Source organism: Astatotilapia calliptera, chromosome 13 (genome assembly GCF_900246225.1).
Source record: "Astatotilapia calliptera chromosome 13, fAstCal1.2, whole genome shotgun sequence".
Taxonomy (NCBI): Eukaryota; Metazoa; Chordata; class Actinopteri; order Cichliformes; family Cichlidae; genus Astatotilapia; species Astatotilapia calliptera.
Window position 1 is genome coordinate 14,767,139 of NC_039314.1, and position 16,518 is coordinate 14,783,656.

Here is a 16,518-nt window from a genome sequence, read left to right on the forward strand (position 1 = left end):
GGCAGAGAGGCCGTGTGCCGAGTACCAGAAGTGAGCCATCCTAAAGGCAAAGCTGCTGAAGGAGGTAGGATTTGCTCTGCAAAGCTTTTGCATTGCTGAGCATCGTCGGACAGGATTAGAGGAAGTCAATTAGATGAGCTACTGAAGCCTCAGAGAAAGAAACAAGGTGGCTTTGGATTAAGAAGGCAGATCCCTGGATAATTGCTACTGGGGTCTGATCAACCGGGACTGGGTTGCCGGGGAGATGGTGTCTGATGTTGACAGTAAACGCCTCATCATCCCAGGTTAGATCACTGAGGATGCTTCTGTTGCTCACTGCAGTAAATCTACTTTCAACTGGTACAGCATTAATACGGCACGAGATGATAACTGTGGTGTGAGTGAGTGGGTAGTTTCTCCTTCATCACAAGTCATTTATAGTAAACAAAGGCAGGGATGGTGATATTCAATTTAAAACGGAGTGTATTCTCTCGTTTTCAGAGCTTGGTGCTGCCACTTTGAAGCCTGTCCAAGACTTGAATAAACTGCACTGATTGCCATTTTTTTGCAAGCTCACATGAGGGCCCATTGAAACAGATGGATAGGCAAGATTTAAGATAGTCTCGAGTGCCAGAAAAATGATTGGCCAATCAAGTCCATCAGCTTTCCTGCTGCCTCCTGCATAACCTGCTGCTACCAAATCACCCTTATTAAAGCTCTAATGAGTTTGTAGCTTCTCAAAAAAATAAAAAATAACACCAAATCTGACAGCATTAGATTTTAGGGAGGATTGCTTTGGTGTCATACTTTGGTGATTATTTAGTATGCGTGTGTATGATTAATGTAACTAGGCTACTCATCTCGTGTTTGAGGTTTCTTATATCTGATGGTGGTGGTTGGATACGCAAGCATTTGCGGCACAGCACAAACCCATCAGCCTATTCAGCTTTGTGGGTATCAGCGCACTGCATGTAATGACACATAAGTGTATTGTATATTGCTGGGATATAAATTGCACAGCTGGAGGCCCCACTTTATATTAGCAGCATGACCTTGCAACAGCCACGAAGAAGCGAGTGAGTGAGCCAGAGAAAACTATAGAAGTATAAACTGCGGTCGTTGTAGATGGATTAAAGAAGCTCTTGATTAAAAATGGATTTTATCAAATGTTTGCGCAGGGCTGCATGAGAACGTATCTCAGCTGTAATATTCATCAGTTTTATGATTAACCTCCACGAAGGTTATAAACAAAAGCCGAGGCCGAGTTAATCACCTGCTGGCTGCAGCTTCACGTATAACGCGCAGACCTTTTATAATTGTATCGATCTTCTCATCTGAACCACGGGCAAAAAAGATAATAAACTTATTTTCCAAAATGTCAAACACTTTCGGTAAAGTTCATTTTTGTCCTGGGAAATCAAAGTTTGACAAAACATTTCAAGTTTAACTGGTCTGAACTGCATATTGTGCGTCACAATAAAAAAAAACCTCACTCATGATCAAATTGATATGTTAATAATTGTTAAGCTTCAGATTAGACTACCCGTATTTTTTTGGTTACAAACTTTGACACCTCGGGTTAGGTTTGTACAGTTTTAAAGGTCAACAGTGAACTTTTGATTCTTGCCAGCTTCGTTAGGAGTTTCTCAATGGGAGCCAGTGATTCATTGCTCCTGTTAGATTTTAAAGGTTCTACTTGAAAAGGCCCCAATGGCTACGTCTGTGCAGGTTAAGGCTATCGAAGAAGGAAGGAGGCAGAGGTAATGACATGCGAGTAATAAGGTGTTTCAGGGATAAGAGAGAGTGCAACAAATACAAAAGTGAATAATTTATGCGTGGCGTGAGAGTGCGTGGAGGGCGGTGGTGCTTGAGGAGAGAGGTTAAATTAGTGGTTATTATAATAATATGAGTTTTTTTCAGCACTCACAATAAAATAAACAGGTGTTCATTAGGGTGAATGTGAAGTGAGGCTGGATTATATCTAATTAGCACATCAGAGTCAGAGAACCATAACTGAATGGATACGTTTAAGCGCGAATCTGCTTCCTTTCACAGTTTAGAGGTTTCAAAGTGCGACAACTGTCGGTGGTGCCAAAAACCAGTTTTCAGCAGTTATTGAAGTATCATTGCCTCCAGCGTTTTTTGTTATATGTTAAACGGAGGCAGTTATTTACTCATCAAAGCAGGTCCTCACAAGAGAGAGCTGTTAAGAAAGAGCAGCTGTTTAATAGGACTATGGAGTCATGCAGGGTTTTAACGGGAAGTTAATCATTATTACCTCAACTACGTTATTGTCTGAACGCTCAAAGACGCAGTGAGTTATCTATTTGCCGAGTTGCACAGAACGTAACTAATAAAGATCCCTATCTGCTTCATTGGTCAGCCCATATTCGTATTTCCCACGATGCTTCAGGTAAACTCGGCGTTTCTTGAGTTTCATTTGAGTAGCTTTCGGTTTTTGTAGTTTATTGTGGTACTGTCTGCTAAATAATAACGCTTTAATTGTTGTCTCTCATCCACTTCTGTCTTTTCATTTTACATTTATTGGCCAGACTGCTGCCAGAGCACCAAACGGTGACCTTGAACACGAGCTGTTTAAAATAAGAGTCAAATTAAACAAGAAACAGAGGAAATAAAAGATTTAAGTAAATTACATCCCTGAGTAAGCAGTGGAAGAACAGTGACGTGAAACAGGAGGACAGCGTGTTTAAGTGCTTTTGTGTGCAAGTGGGGAAAAATAAGCGGTGCTGCTCATGCACAGACAGATAAACAGGATGAAAGGGCATGGCTGGAAATTGAATTTTCTATTGATTGGTGTCCGGCCGTGAGCTATAAACTTTCCTTTAGTTAGAAATTAAATCAATAGGTAATTAGTTTCTTGCTGAAATTACCAGGCCCTCCCCCCCATGTCTTTATGTTAGCAACCCAAACACTGTCTGATCTCATTTGTTATGTATCCTGTCTGAACCTGTCAATATGGGAGACTTTAGGGAATATTATCTGTATTTGAGGGAATATACTCAATCCTGTTCTGGTTGAAAGTGGGATGAAAAGATCACATTTATGTTGAATGTGAAGCTTAAAAACAACAGAGGTGAAAAAGAGGGTTTCAAAGGCTTCAGTGTGGTCTGATACAACGAAATGATTGAGAGCAGTTCTACTTATTTAAAAGGAGCCACACAGTTTGTGTCTCGTCTCACAGATGAACTCATCTAAGTGAACGTTTTTGGAACACCCAAGTGACGCTGCATAATAATAAAATATGATGTAGTAAATAATTTGTGATTCTAAATTGACCCTGGGTGTGAATTATGAGTGATTTGTGAATTAGCCAAGCCGGCGACCTGTCCTTGGTGTCCCCCTATGACTCCTGGGAAAGGCTTCAACTCGTCTCATACACCTGAATTGGTTAAGTGCACTAAAATAGTTGAATGATCTACCAGGATGATCATCTGATCAATTAGATTTATTATCCTGTGAGACATAAGAGAATATTTTGCAAGTAAAACCCAAGTTGTCATAAAAAAAAATCTGAGGAAAAAGTAATCTTCATATGTTTGTAAAATAAATATTGGTGAAAGCCTTGATGATGCTGAAGGTGTTTTCATTCTAACAGCCTTGCACCTGCAGTGCACGTGTTTAAAAATTATTCTCTGTAGAAGCTGAGCATTAATCTGCAGCCTCACGTCCCCCAGCCGTGCCTCGCTCGCCGCCTCGTTCTTCTTAACTCTCGATCGGTCTCATCAGCACTTCTCTCTTCGCAGCCGCCTGTTGATATTATTTTTCTTTTTTTGCAGATTTCACCTTAAACTAGACAGATTAACTGGCAGCATTGTTTTTCCCCTCTCTATCATCTTGTGCATCAGTACACAACATGCTTTCTCTCTTTGTGTAAAGATCACACAAATGTGCTGATGGGCGCTGGCGCTGATAATTCCTCACCACGCGGAGCCACGGCCGCCACCACGGAAAATACAATCGCCTGTTGATTGATGCAGTATTTATTTAACTGTAGGGTTTCATGTTCACGTGCCTGTACTCTCTGTCCTAAACTGCCTTTTGTTCTGCGTGTGCTTTGTTTCTCAGGCTGGAAGCCCGACTTCAGTCAACGCTCCGTGCAGTTTCTCGAGGACGTCAGTTTCCCCGTCTAGCCAGGACATCTGCAGGTACCTTCCAGTCTGAATTCATGCCAAGAAATTATATTTGTCCAGGTTGATATGAACACCTGCGTGCAGTAAATGAACTTTATTTATCAGTCTATCAGTGATGAAGTTGCTTATCAGTGGGTGATGTTGGCTTAACTTTTACCCCTGAGTGGCACAATGTCACTGCTGGGAGCAGCCTTAGTTGCAAGCTGCTGCTAAATGGAGTTAACGGTAACATTAATCATCCGGTGTTTATATATCCTATTTTTCAAACTCCTTTATTTTTAAATGCATGATGTCTCTTCCATTTCTCTTTTTTGTCTTTCCCCCTACCTTTTCCTGTTGTCCTCTACCGCTGTTGTCTGTTGCGTGCTCCTTTTTCACACACAAACACGCACAATCACATCATCAGTCAGGATCAGGACACTCAGAAGCAGACAGCGGTGGTTCTTTTGAGTTCTAAGGGTAAAACTTGTCAGGGTTCAGGAGATGTTTCAGTGACCACCCTCTGCACAGACGTCCTACCTGCTTCCAAACACGCCAAACAGCGAGACTGGCTCTCTCTGCTGCGTCCGTCCTCCGTCAGCATCCGTTCCAACAACTCGCTCAGGTTTTCGGTGTCTCTGAATGACGTCGGCCAGCGTGTGGACAGTCTTTGCCGAGGTCTGCAGTTTATAGATCGCACGTGCTCTGAGGGAGAGTTGGAGCTGAAGCTCGAGCCCGCTCAGCCTCCTGACTTGGATCGAAGGGCTCACAAACTCAACTGCAAGCTGGCTGCAACGCCCACACAACAGATCCCAAATCCTGGCTTCTCAACGCGCGCCCAGCCCCACCTCGTTCCCTCCTTCACCAACAACTACAAGTACATGTTGGGCATAGCGCCCGCCAGTTGTCTCCCAACTGATCACGGTGTCCTCACCGCTCCTCATTCCAACACCCACCACCACCCCCATAACTCCCCAAGCTCCAATTTTCTTCGTCTCCTCCTTCCCTTCTCTCGATCCTCTACATCAGCCAGCCTGCAATGCTCAGACCTGGGCAGCTACGCCTCCCACCTCCACATCAAGTCCTCCAGTGCCCTGCTGGAAGGTAGCGAGTCAGGCTTGCCCTCTGAGGATTTAGTGGGAGATGACGATGTGTTTGAGGAAGACCAGCCCAGTCCTACTTCAAAAGAAACGGGTCAACCAGCATCTCCAAAATTGGTGAGAGTGGCTGCATCAGTTGGACTTCTAGCTCCAGTGTGCTATATGGAAGGAGACAGCGATCTGGACTGCTGTCCATCCCCTTTGTCAGAGAAAACGGGGCCACTGTCACCTTATTCTCTATCCGGGGACTGCTGCAGGTGGGTGACTGTCTGGACGGCGTAATCCACACCCACCCTTCCTGTGACGTAAAGCCCAGACCACCCCTGTACCGTGACGTGGCAGTGAATCCCAGAGCCCTGTGGAGTAGTGGAGAGCTTCTCATCCCATAGCCTGTATACCCAGAAAATATCTCGTTGTGGTATTTGTAGTCTAAATCCCTGCTCAGAGTCGAGCAGTTACTCAGAAGAACCTGACACGTAGATGCTTTAATTTCCACACACCACAACACTGTCCACCTCCTCCTCAGCTGTTCCAATTCAACCCTTTTGTGTGTGACACAAATGTGCCGTAAAGTAATTTCATACCATCTAATTTCACTTCACTGTTATCTCAATGTTCTGCTGTGTTTTTCATTGTGCTGCCAAGCTGTGTTTTTAAAATATTTTTTCATTTGTTAGATCGATGAGGCAGTAAAGTGTCGTATATAGGCTGCAAAAAAAAAAAAAATCTGATTGATTTTGGCTCATAAGCCTGAGGCTTTGCAGTAGGAATAGAGGGCAATAGGACTATTATGGAATTGATAGAAGGGCAGAGGTTAGCATAGAAAATTTAATAGCACAGAGGAACAGAGTATATGTCTGAGAACTAGTGGAACAGAGAACAATAAATAGCCCGTGTCTGGGTCCACCATCAGTCTTTGTCACATGACCAATTGGATGCCGTCTTACTGCCAGAGCCAGTTCTTATTATAAAGACACATTGTGAGTAACTTTCTTACAGACCAGGTCATGGCTGCGAGGTCTCTGCAGATGAGTAGATCTTGCTGGTTGCCAAGAACGGGAATTTTGAGCCTTAACTCCTGCTGTCGATACGAAGCGTGGCAGCACTTCACTGGATTAATGAGATCTAAAGGATTTTGAATTATATATGACTCTGTTTGTTGTCACTTTGGCTCTGGTGTGTGCATCTACTGCTTTCCAGATTTACATGTCAGCTGTGGGCCGATGGAGAAACACCAGCTTAGAAGTGGCAAAGTGAAGGCCAGAGATCAAAAGGCAGATTATTGGCTTCAAATAGCCTGGATAGTCTGACTGCACACACACACACACACACACACGCACACACAAACACGTTATTCCAGTTCTCTGTCAGGTGGCTTAAAACGTGAGCGCAGCTCTAATGCTGACCTCACCTATGAAAAGTATGTGTGGGAGGTTGTTTGTTTCACAGGTGACTAGTTGGTTAATTATTATCAAACTCCTTTATTGTCAGCAGTTCAGAGAGTAGTGGCTGAAAGTCAGCTGTGTGAAGGGAGTTGCTTCACTTCCTCATTAGAAATGTCACCAAGCAGATAAGTGTTTCTCATCTAGACGCATTACAAAATGGCCGGATTTGCTTTGTCATAAAAAGCTTATTCCTTCAAAGAATTCAAACATTCCTATTGATTGCATTTGTATGTTTGCTGGCTCAGGGAACCAAGCTTGACAAGGAAGCATTTGACTTGAAAATTCACCTTTCTCACTTGAAAACCATTTTTATTCCAGATATAAATAAATAAATAAATAAATACATCTTGTGGTCTGGAGCCTGTCCTGTAGGGCAAGAGTTGGATGGACAGGTTGCATCTGTCTCAGCGCTAGTACAAGAGAAAGACATATCTATGGGCAATTTAGAATTACACTTTAACCAGGTAAGCACGTGTCTTTGGACTGTGGGAGGAAGTCGGAAGTTCCCAGAGAAAATCCACACAGACACGCGGACAACACGCAAACTCCACTTCGAAAGGTTCTGGCCAGATGTTGTCACATGTGTTCACAAAATTCTAATCAAAGAAAGATGTGTGGTTTTTCAAATTAATAATAACTTGCTTAAGCATGCAAGCACAACAGGAGGCTATCCTGTATAGTCGTAACCGCATGGTTCACCTTTACAGGTACACAAATTCATAAAAGCATTAACAAACTACTTTGAACCACATTGTGAACCCGTGTGCAATCATATGCATATTTTTTTCATTTGAATTTGTTTATTTGAAAGGGGCTGTGCATATTAATGAGCATATCAGTGTAAATATGCCAGATTTATCCAAAAGGCTGCTTTTCATCTGTAGTCGCTGGCAGGTCAGACAAAAAACAGTAAACAAGGAATTAAGCAGACCGTCAGACAATGTCAAACAATGTAGTCCAGACAACAAATACATCAAATTACAGCATAACATCTCATAGCAAAAAAACAGAACAAGTAAATATAAAAACTTACAACATTAAAGATGATTGATGTTATTTGTAAAATTAACGATCACTAATCTGATCCCCTTTTAGCCATCGTTTGAGATGAGTTTTAAATGTATTGCAGGTAAAGAGGTCATACATGTAGTAACTAGTTATCCGTCCCTTATTTAATCCAAACTTTTTTCCAGTATACTCACACTCTGCACCATAAATAAGCTTCATGTGTTGTTATTTTCTATGCTATGTTGTTTTCAGTGTTGTCTGTTGTTGCGTGCACTGAGAGCAAAGAAACAGCTGGAGCCCAATTCCTTGTATGTGTACGAGTACTTAGTCAATAAATCTGATTCTCATTCAGATACAGAAGTGCAAAAATATCTGTTTTTGGTAGCATAGTTTACAAAATAAGAGACATAAAGACACACACATCAGAACAGTAGGGAGTCACAGAGTGTGAGCACAAAATCTTGTCAACACATTTCTGTTTGTGTGCAGTTTTTGATCAGGCTTTAAATGAGGGGTGTGTACTCCAAATTCAGTCCTTCTCGGTCGCTGCGGCGTTTGCTGCAGGTGCACTAAGCTCCCAGCGCTTGGTTGTTGCTGCGATATCTGTGATGTGGGTGTACAACCTTTTCATTACCAAATTGTAGGATTTAATTTCACTTACAGCTTTGAAAGTGTGTCGGCAGAATTCAGCCGAGGGAGCACAGTGACCTTTTCAGATGGGCCTGAACCCCCCCCCCCCTTTTTTTTTTTTCCTTAACCATGAACAACCTCCTAACTAAATCACAGAAATTGTACTCAAGTTTATATTTTCTCCAGTTTTTGTTTCTTTACTTTGATACATATGCATTACTGAATGCATATTTGTGGATTAGGCAAGAACATGCAATGATTTTCAAATAGTTGGCATCGATTTAAAAAAAAAATTATCAAAAGTTTTAGTTATTCCATAATCAACTAAATGTAGGATTTAATGACTCAGCTTTTAATTTGCAGGAAATTCAAATAACATTGAGCCGCAGTGGCTCTAATGTTCAAAAAAACAGCATTACAGGGTAGCTTTTAAGCTTTTAAATCTGACAGCATAAAACAGCTAGGGTCTGTGTAATTCCTTAACCTTCCTCCAACAGTTAAATGTCTCCTCAGCAAATTTAATATTCTCTTTGAAGGCAAGCGTGCTCATGCAAAGACAAACGAGTACCCGCTTAAATGATCAGAGACAAGAAAGGAGAAAGAAAAATAAAAGGAGACAGAGAGAGATTGCTTAGCTACTAAAGCCACTGAATTGATCAGCATGTCTCTGGCAGCGCTTAAACTGCGCAGACTGAAAAGAGTCTGAGAGGCAAATACTTCAGATGCCGCACATATCTTCCACAGGAAAATCTATTCAGCAGAAAAGCAAGAGAAGACAGATTAGTGGTGTCTTCTCATACACATACTTTTTTGGATGAGGGCAGAATGAGGAATAAATGGAGGGAGGGCAGTGTTTAAGCAACACATCGAGGGAGTGTGGAGTGCAAAAGACTGGCTTCATGCCACCAGAGAAAATTATAAGGAAGCAAAAAAAAAAAAAGAGGAACAGGAAGAAAGCGAACGCTTCGGCAGGCATTTGAGCTTGTTTCCTTCTCAGCTTCTGGGGCTTGTGATTTCCTGACTCTGTTTGCTTCTCACATTTTAATGTTGTCATACTCGTACGGCGCCTCTGCCATCTTAAAACTACCGTCAAACAGGGTGTGTTGTGGACGCAAGTGATGCAAATTTAATTTTAACGTCCTAAGAGTGCACGGAATGTGCCGCTGCTGACAAAAAGTTAATTTACCTGTGAATTTCCACGCCTGGGTTATTATGTTAATCTGTTGGAATATATGGATGCGCCTCGTGTTAAATGACGAAGGTGAATGTTGCGTGCTTTATTTGTGAGATTTCTTGCGTCCCGCCGAGGCGGTTCAGCCTGTTGTGGAATCAGGTGAAAGTTCCCTGAATGTCTCAGTGAAAGATTCCTCCGCCCTCATCCGCTCATGTTGTTTACCGATCGCTGCATTTCCACCGCAACTCCATGCGGAGGTGTTGGGATTTTTCTGTGGTTATCTCCTCCCACATAAGAAGAATAATTTGTCAGATCTGTTTATTTCAGCAGACAGAAATCGTTGATATAAGCACCAAATGATCTACTTCCTCTGGCTTTTCTTTTTTTAAATTGAAATAGAAATACAGTATGTGTGGGATGAGAATCTGCAGTTCATCATCTCGTTATGCATGCAGATGAACACAAACAAAGCAGTCTATCCATAATCAAAAACAACAACAACAAAAAACTTATTCTAGTGATGTCGATTGTGTCTCGCCTTTCCTTTAATCCCCCAGGCCTTATTCCACTTCTTCCACCTCCTCTGCTTAAGAACCTTTGGATATGACCTATTTTTATCCACCTTTGTTCACTTTTTCTTTTAATCTTGTAACACTGGCCAGTTCAGCAAAGTCTTGAAATAGACGTCATCTCGTGTGCTCCCTTTTCTAACATGTGTGAACGCATACGTGGGCGTGCATGTGTTCCTTCATGTTGTTATCCTTCCATGAACCAGGATAAAGACAATCCCATCTGAACACCCGGCTCTCTCCGCCTCCTCCTCCTCCACCTCGTCTTCGCCACGCTTTGTTTGCTTGCATCTTCCAGCCCATAAAGACATGCCATTGCTCCTCGCTACCCACTCAGGAGAAGAAAGCATCACAGAAGACGTTCCTGGATTATTGATCTTACTGCCTGTGAAATCTGTAGGGAACAAAATGTATTTGAAAAATAGATTAATAGAACATGTGCCCTGCTTTGTGTATTCTGTACCCATTTAAGGTATTATTTGCTTTTTAAGCTACAACACCTTTAACCCCTTTATCAGGCACCCTGGTAGTCTAGAGAAAGACATCAGTCCGGCTTTTAATCAATGTCATGTTGTGGTCTAACAAGCAGCCTGATTTTGGTGCTTATTGGTTATTCACTGAGGACTGTAATCTGAAAAACCACAACAAAGTCGATGTCCTGACATTGAAGTCTAAGATCATAATAATTTTCTACTTTCTCAAGTAAGGCATGGCGTGTGATGTAACCTCCTCTCACCACTAAAACTGACAGATCCTGACTATCGTGCAGGTGAAAGTGTCCACATAGTCTGGATTTGCTCAGACTGCCCATCAATCTGCCTTTCACTGAGTGGAAAGATTCGGACAAACATACTCCTCCATACATCCTCCATCCTATCAGATAGCATCTGATGTGTGTGATGTTGGAGTGGTGGACTCCTTCAAGTCAGTCTATTGGAAAAGTGATTGGTTCCTCTCACTGACAACAGACTGTCCAGCAGTCATTAGAGGCAACAGACGCCTAATCGAATGTTCCAGCTGTCGGTGTCTGTACTCGAGGCTTTCCAGGCATCTACGGGGACTGGACACAGCATCACAAACACCTGTTAAAGAGAATATAGCTGCTTCCTGTAGTATTTTTAACGAATATCGTGTTCATGTGGTTATTTTTTGGCCAACATTTGTTAGGTGTTAAAAGTGCAACAACTCCAAGGCACGTCAGCCTTCATCAGCGTTCGTAGCAGTGCATTGCAGCATTGCAGCGATACACAAACAGACGTATTTGTCATGGACTGTATTACAGTAATTAAAAAACTCACATATTTATAACATTTATTACCTCTTGTCTGACAATGAAACTCAGTGCTGTACAGCTACAGAGCGAAATGACATTAAAAGTGTTCAGTTTTGCACGGAAACACAAAAAACGCAGGAGATGAGTTTCTCAAAATGTTGTTTGGACTTGCAAATGAATCTATTTAGTTTGTCTTTACTGGGTTTACTCATGTGGGACATGAATTCTCTGCTGTGACAAGGGTGTTAATTTTGTTTTCTCTGTTTGTGAAATCATATTCTCACCTGTTTACCTAAAGCTGTTGTAGGTGTGGAAAAATCAGTTGCATATTGTGCTCTTGGCGATGCTACTCCAGCTTTGCTGACGTGCAGTCTTATATTACACAACTCCCAAGTTTTCTCAGTGTGTCGCCTTCGCCTGCCAACTTTTCCCGTTTTGATCTTTCCCCTCTCTCCCATCTTGCTCCTGTTACTAGCTGTCTAGCCTGTAGCTTAGTGTTGACTGTATTCTCTGCCTCCCGCAGGATTTGTCACTGCGAAGGGGATGACGAGAGCCCTCTGATCACACCATGCCACTGCACAGGGAGCTTGCGCTTTGTCCACCAGTCCTGTCTACAGCAGTGGATCAAGAGCTCTGACACTCGTTGCTGTGAGCTGTGTAAATACGAGTTCATCATGGAGACTAAACTCAAACCACTGCGGAAGGTAAGCTGGTTAGGTGTGTGCATATTTGGCTGTTAAGCAGTTCAGCCTCAGTTATTAAAGTCACAGTCTTGTCTCTGCGTCCTAACTTAGCTCACATCACTCCTTTGTTGTGAAGCGAAAAATACCAAAAAACTATCTCCAGTCTTGTCGTGCAGACACAAGAGCACAATAAGCCATTTTCATAAGCAAACCACTTGTCCGGGTGGTTGTGATCCCTTTCAGTGGTTTAGAGGCAGTCCACGTTCCTGAAAGGCTCTTATCAATCACTGTGGCCTGAAGATAGCAGGACACTCTAATTAAAATTCCTCCACCCTTCATTAGCTGCACAAAAGGCCTTAAACAAATGCTCTGCTGTTAATAGCTTCCGAATCCCATGGGTGAATATTGAAGTTGTTCATGTGTGAGTGCACAAGGAAATTTGAGATGAGAGGCGGATGTTGTTGTCAGTATGAAAGTTTTTATTAAAGAGTGCTTGATGTCATGTTGTTCGGCAACACCCGCGTCTTATTAAAGTGACCCTGCAATTATTCATCACTGAATTCATTATTATGGATTTGGATGTTTGGGAAAGCTACACAAAGCTATCTGACAGTACAGATATCATGTGATTTCTTTTTAGTGCTGGGCAGATTTCTGGCATTTATTTTAGTGCAGCCAATGATTGACCAGGTGCTCCACAGTTATCTGAGCTTCCTGGCAGGTAGCAGGGTATATCACCTGGATGCTGCATGCCATGCTCTTCTCTATCTCATTAACCCTGCCAGGAAGCATTGTGTAACACTGGATTTTGCTGACAGGAGCTGAATAAAAAAGGCCTTTATGGTACTTTCACATCTGGGAAAAACAGTAGGTGAAGACTGCAGCACAACCAAAATTTATTGCGATTGTGTGCAATGAACTTGTGGCTGTCGAAATGGCTGCTCTGAAGACGGGGACCAGGTCGGCAACCAGTTGCAATCAGTTGCCATCTTCGAAGTGATAAAACTCCAATAAGCATGGGATCAAGCTGCCTATTGCATGCAATCTATATGTATTAATACGGCAATTAACCAAATCTGCTGCTGTCTACATACACAGAAATTCAAACACGAAATTGCTTAGATCTGAAACAGAAATTCCTCCACAAACAGCGTCTCGATGTTATACAGGAGTATAGCCAGAATGCAACCAGTCGAGTCCGCTGCTAAGTGATCAGATTCAGGCGAGTTGCGCTCATCCATGCAGACCGACTCAGATTATAAATAATACAGCAGTGATTTGCAAACCTTCACCAGCCTGTGATTGCAGTCAGCCTGAGTCAGATCGTGATTGTTGGGAGACGAGTTGCCTTGTCAACAGTTCTTCGCCCAGAAGTTAAAGGTGTTACTTGATAAACCTCTGGGCAACCACTTGTTTCTAACCACAAGGAGGCTACCACCCTGATTTTAGTGTTTCAAACAAAAACTGTATATAAAAGATGGATGATGCCACCTTCACCTCCCTTAACTTTGCCATCAAGGCTGCCGTCCTGTTTTTTGTGGTTGTTTATTTGTTTTGTTTTGTTTTGTTTTGAATGGTCTTGCATAAGTAGCCATATTTAGATCAAAGGGTAGAGTGCTGTCATCTTATGCTAGCAAGCCTTTTTAGCAGGCTGCATTCATCAGTTGTGGAGGTGCAATACAGAGACGTATATATCTGCTAATTGGTGCTAACTAACAGACTAATCAAAGGAAATAGAATTTCACTAACCAAAGCTGGAACATGAACATTTCAGACAGACTGTCTGTAGAGATGAAAACAGTTTTTGTAGCAGAATGGAAACATGTTTTTATGACTGAAAATTGGCATTTCAGTGTAGGAGTTTTAGGGGATTGGCTCACTTTGGAGCCAGTTTCGACTGGCCATTAGAGGAATTTGATCTTTGGCTTTAGTTTTCAGCCATAGAGGCTCTGCTTAGTTTGAAAGCATGTTTCTTTTTTTATTTTTATTTTTTTTTAAATGTGTGTGAATATGCTCAAAAGTCTTCCATCTTTGGCAGTGGGAGAAACTACAGATGACGGCGAGCGAGAGAAGAAAGATCATGTGTTCAGTCACCTTCCACATCATCGCCATCACCTGTGTGGTGTGGTCCCTCTACGTTCTCATCGACAGAACAGCAGAGGAAATCAAATCAGGTCAGCACTGACTCTCACGCACACAAACAAACACTAAAACATTAATACAACATCGTCTGTGGTACATGTTTGTTTTGGATGTTATCTATTCATCCACAATTGTCTCCAAGTTGTGACTAGCACTCAAAAATATTCATCTCATTCTTTGACACTTTTAGAGATTGTTTTAGTTTAAGTGAGGCAATTTTTTTTTAAGTGATGCTGTTTTTGTGTGTCGAAGGTTAGTTTGTGGTTAATCTGACTGTAAAAGAAAAACTGTACTCAGCAAAATAACCAGACAGGAATAGTGTGCAAAGTCTGGAATTTTTTTAGCATATATGTGTGATGTGAGTGGTATGACAGCTGTGTGACAGCAGCAGCTAGTATGAGTTTGGCACATGCGTGTTTGTGGCAAAAAATTGGATGCAACAGCTGACTACACATCACACGCAATGCTTTACGTCACTGAAGTGACAAGGATATGGAAATGATTTACCGTAGGGTGATTTTTCTTATGAACTTCTTTTTGCAAGCACAGGAGTCGACCACTGTCGGCCACTAGAAAGATGGTACTTGTGCGTTGCCCTTATTTTTCATAGCTCATACAAATTTTTCTTTAAATACTAGTATAGACCCACGCTACACTATTGTTTGGCCTGTCCATATTGTTGTTGGTAAAATTAGAATAACGTGACACTTTAAATGGCTGATTTTATCCCATTGGTGGGTGGTTGCTTGGCAACATGATGACGTTGTAATTTGCCATATATAAGTCGACTTTTAGGAGTATAATTTTTCAATTGATGTAAAATGAAAACGACAAGATATTTTCTTGAGGTGTCATAGGTACATAAACAAGTGACTTTAGCCTGTTGCTAGGAGGTGCCTGACAACATGATGACATCATAATATTTGAAATAGATAAAAACCTTTAGGCTGTGTGTAGGAGGATTTGGAGGCCTGCTTATTTATCATTATGAAGCACATCTGTCTGTCTATATTTGCTGAATTCAGTCTTTATTGCAGGTTATTTACATATTCAAAGGGCTTCCGCTTCAGACCTGGTAGCTACAGCCTTCTTTTATATACAGTCTATGGACTTAGATAACTTATTATCTAAGGCTAAAAAGGGACCGTTGATCTGAACACATCAAAATGACAAATAAGTGAGTTTGTGGTGCTTATAGTGTGATTTTGTTACTTTTGAGGAAAGCTAACTGGCCACTCATGCTTTATGTAGCTTACAAACATGAGTGGTATTGATCTGAAATACAATTCCTTCAAGGTGTGCAGTTTTCTGAGCACAGCATTTATGTTTACATTTTTATATTTATTGAAAAGGGTGACTGCTTTCTTCCATCGCAATATTTCAGATTTTGCCTCTAGCTTTTTCCAGTTTTATGCGTGTGCCAAACTGGTACCTGCTGCTGGCTATAGTAAAAATGTCCAACAAGCAGGGCTTTATGGTTTTTCATTCAAATCTCAGAATAAGAGGAAAATAACACTGGGCTCCCTGAGCTGCTTCTTACAGCCATAAAAAGTGGGCATCCACTTTGGGCTCCCATCATCAGGGATAAAAATGGAGAATGCTCCTGTAATGGTGACTTGTTGTAGCATCAGCTGGCACTACCTCTGCTGCTACTCATCCCTCCCTGGCATATTTGGCACTTTCAAAACTGTGTACAGATGGAAGAGCAGGCTGTGCCTGTTAAGCCCAACCTGATGATTCAGACTTGCTACAGTCCCTGAGGGCTGTCAGGTCCAGTCACCATGGTGATGCCAAATAGTCCTGCTTGTCTGCTGCCTCACAGAACCACGGCCATTTATTTTTCTTCTAGATTCTCTCTCAAAATAAAAGGAAAGATGGATGTAAACATCTTGACGTTTCTTCTCCATGTATGATTGTGGAACAGAGCTGATGTTGATTGCATGATGAAATTGTGTAAATGTAATATCTGACATCGTTTTTAATTTCTGCCTTTTCTTTCAATCTGTTTGTACGTCTTTTGTAATACATGATACTTACACTCTTTACCCATGCAGCCGGAAGAGTCCCAGGTAAACATTTCAACTTTGACCTTTTGACTTTCACATTGTGTCTTCTCCCTCCCTTCTGTACCAAGTCCTTTTTTCAGCCACTCTTTACGTCCTTTTCATTCCCTTTTCTTCTTTGATATCCGAGTAGAAATAATCGTACTTCATCCTTTAAGGCTGGTTATATTCACACCACCTCCCTGAATGTTTCCGCCTAATGAACACAGACAGACAAAGCTGAGGAACATGCTGTGATTTATTTTCTGTGTTATACTTTGTGGCTGAAGGCTTTGATTAAAATGAACCTCGCTGACATATTCTCACACAACAAATGACACAT

General features: G+C 41.8%; 1 protein-coding gene across 2 annotated transcripts in view; it reads left to right on the forward strand.

Annotated features, from left to right (window-relative positions):
* marchf8 (membrane-associated ring finger (C3HC4) 8) overlaps window positions 1–16,518 on the forward strand; it is a 93,562-nt gene that overhangs the window by 72,256 nt on the left and 4,788 nt on the right. The window contains exons 4-8 of one of the 2 annotated variants that reach the window (XM_026190772.1): window positions 4,066–4,145; window positions 4,537–5,466; window positions 11,832–12,012; window positions 14,030–14,165; window positions 16,188–16,202. In XM_026190772.1, the coding sequence (XP_026046557.1) occupies window positions 4,066–4,145; window positions 4,537–5,466; window positions 11,832–12,012; window positions 14,030–14,165; window positions 16,188–16,202 (1,342 nt within the window). The remainder of the gene's footprint in view (window positions 1–4,065; window positions 4,146–4,536; window positions 5,467–11,831; window positions 12,013–14,029; window positions 14,166–16,187; window positions 16,203–16,518) is intronic. The other variant, XM_026190771.1, reaches the window with a different exon arrangement.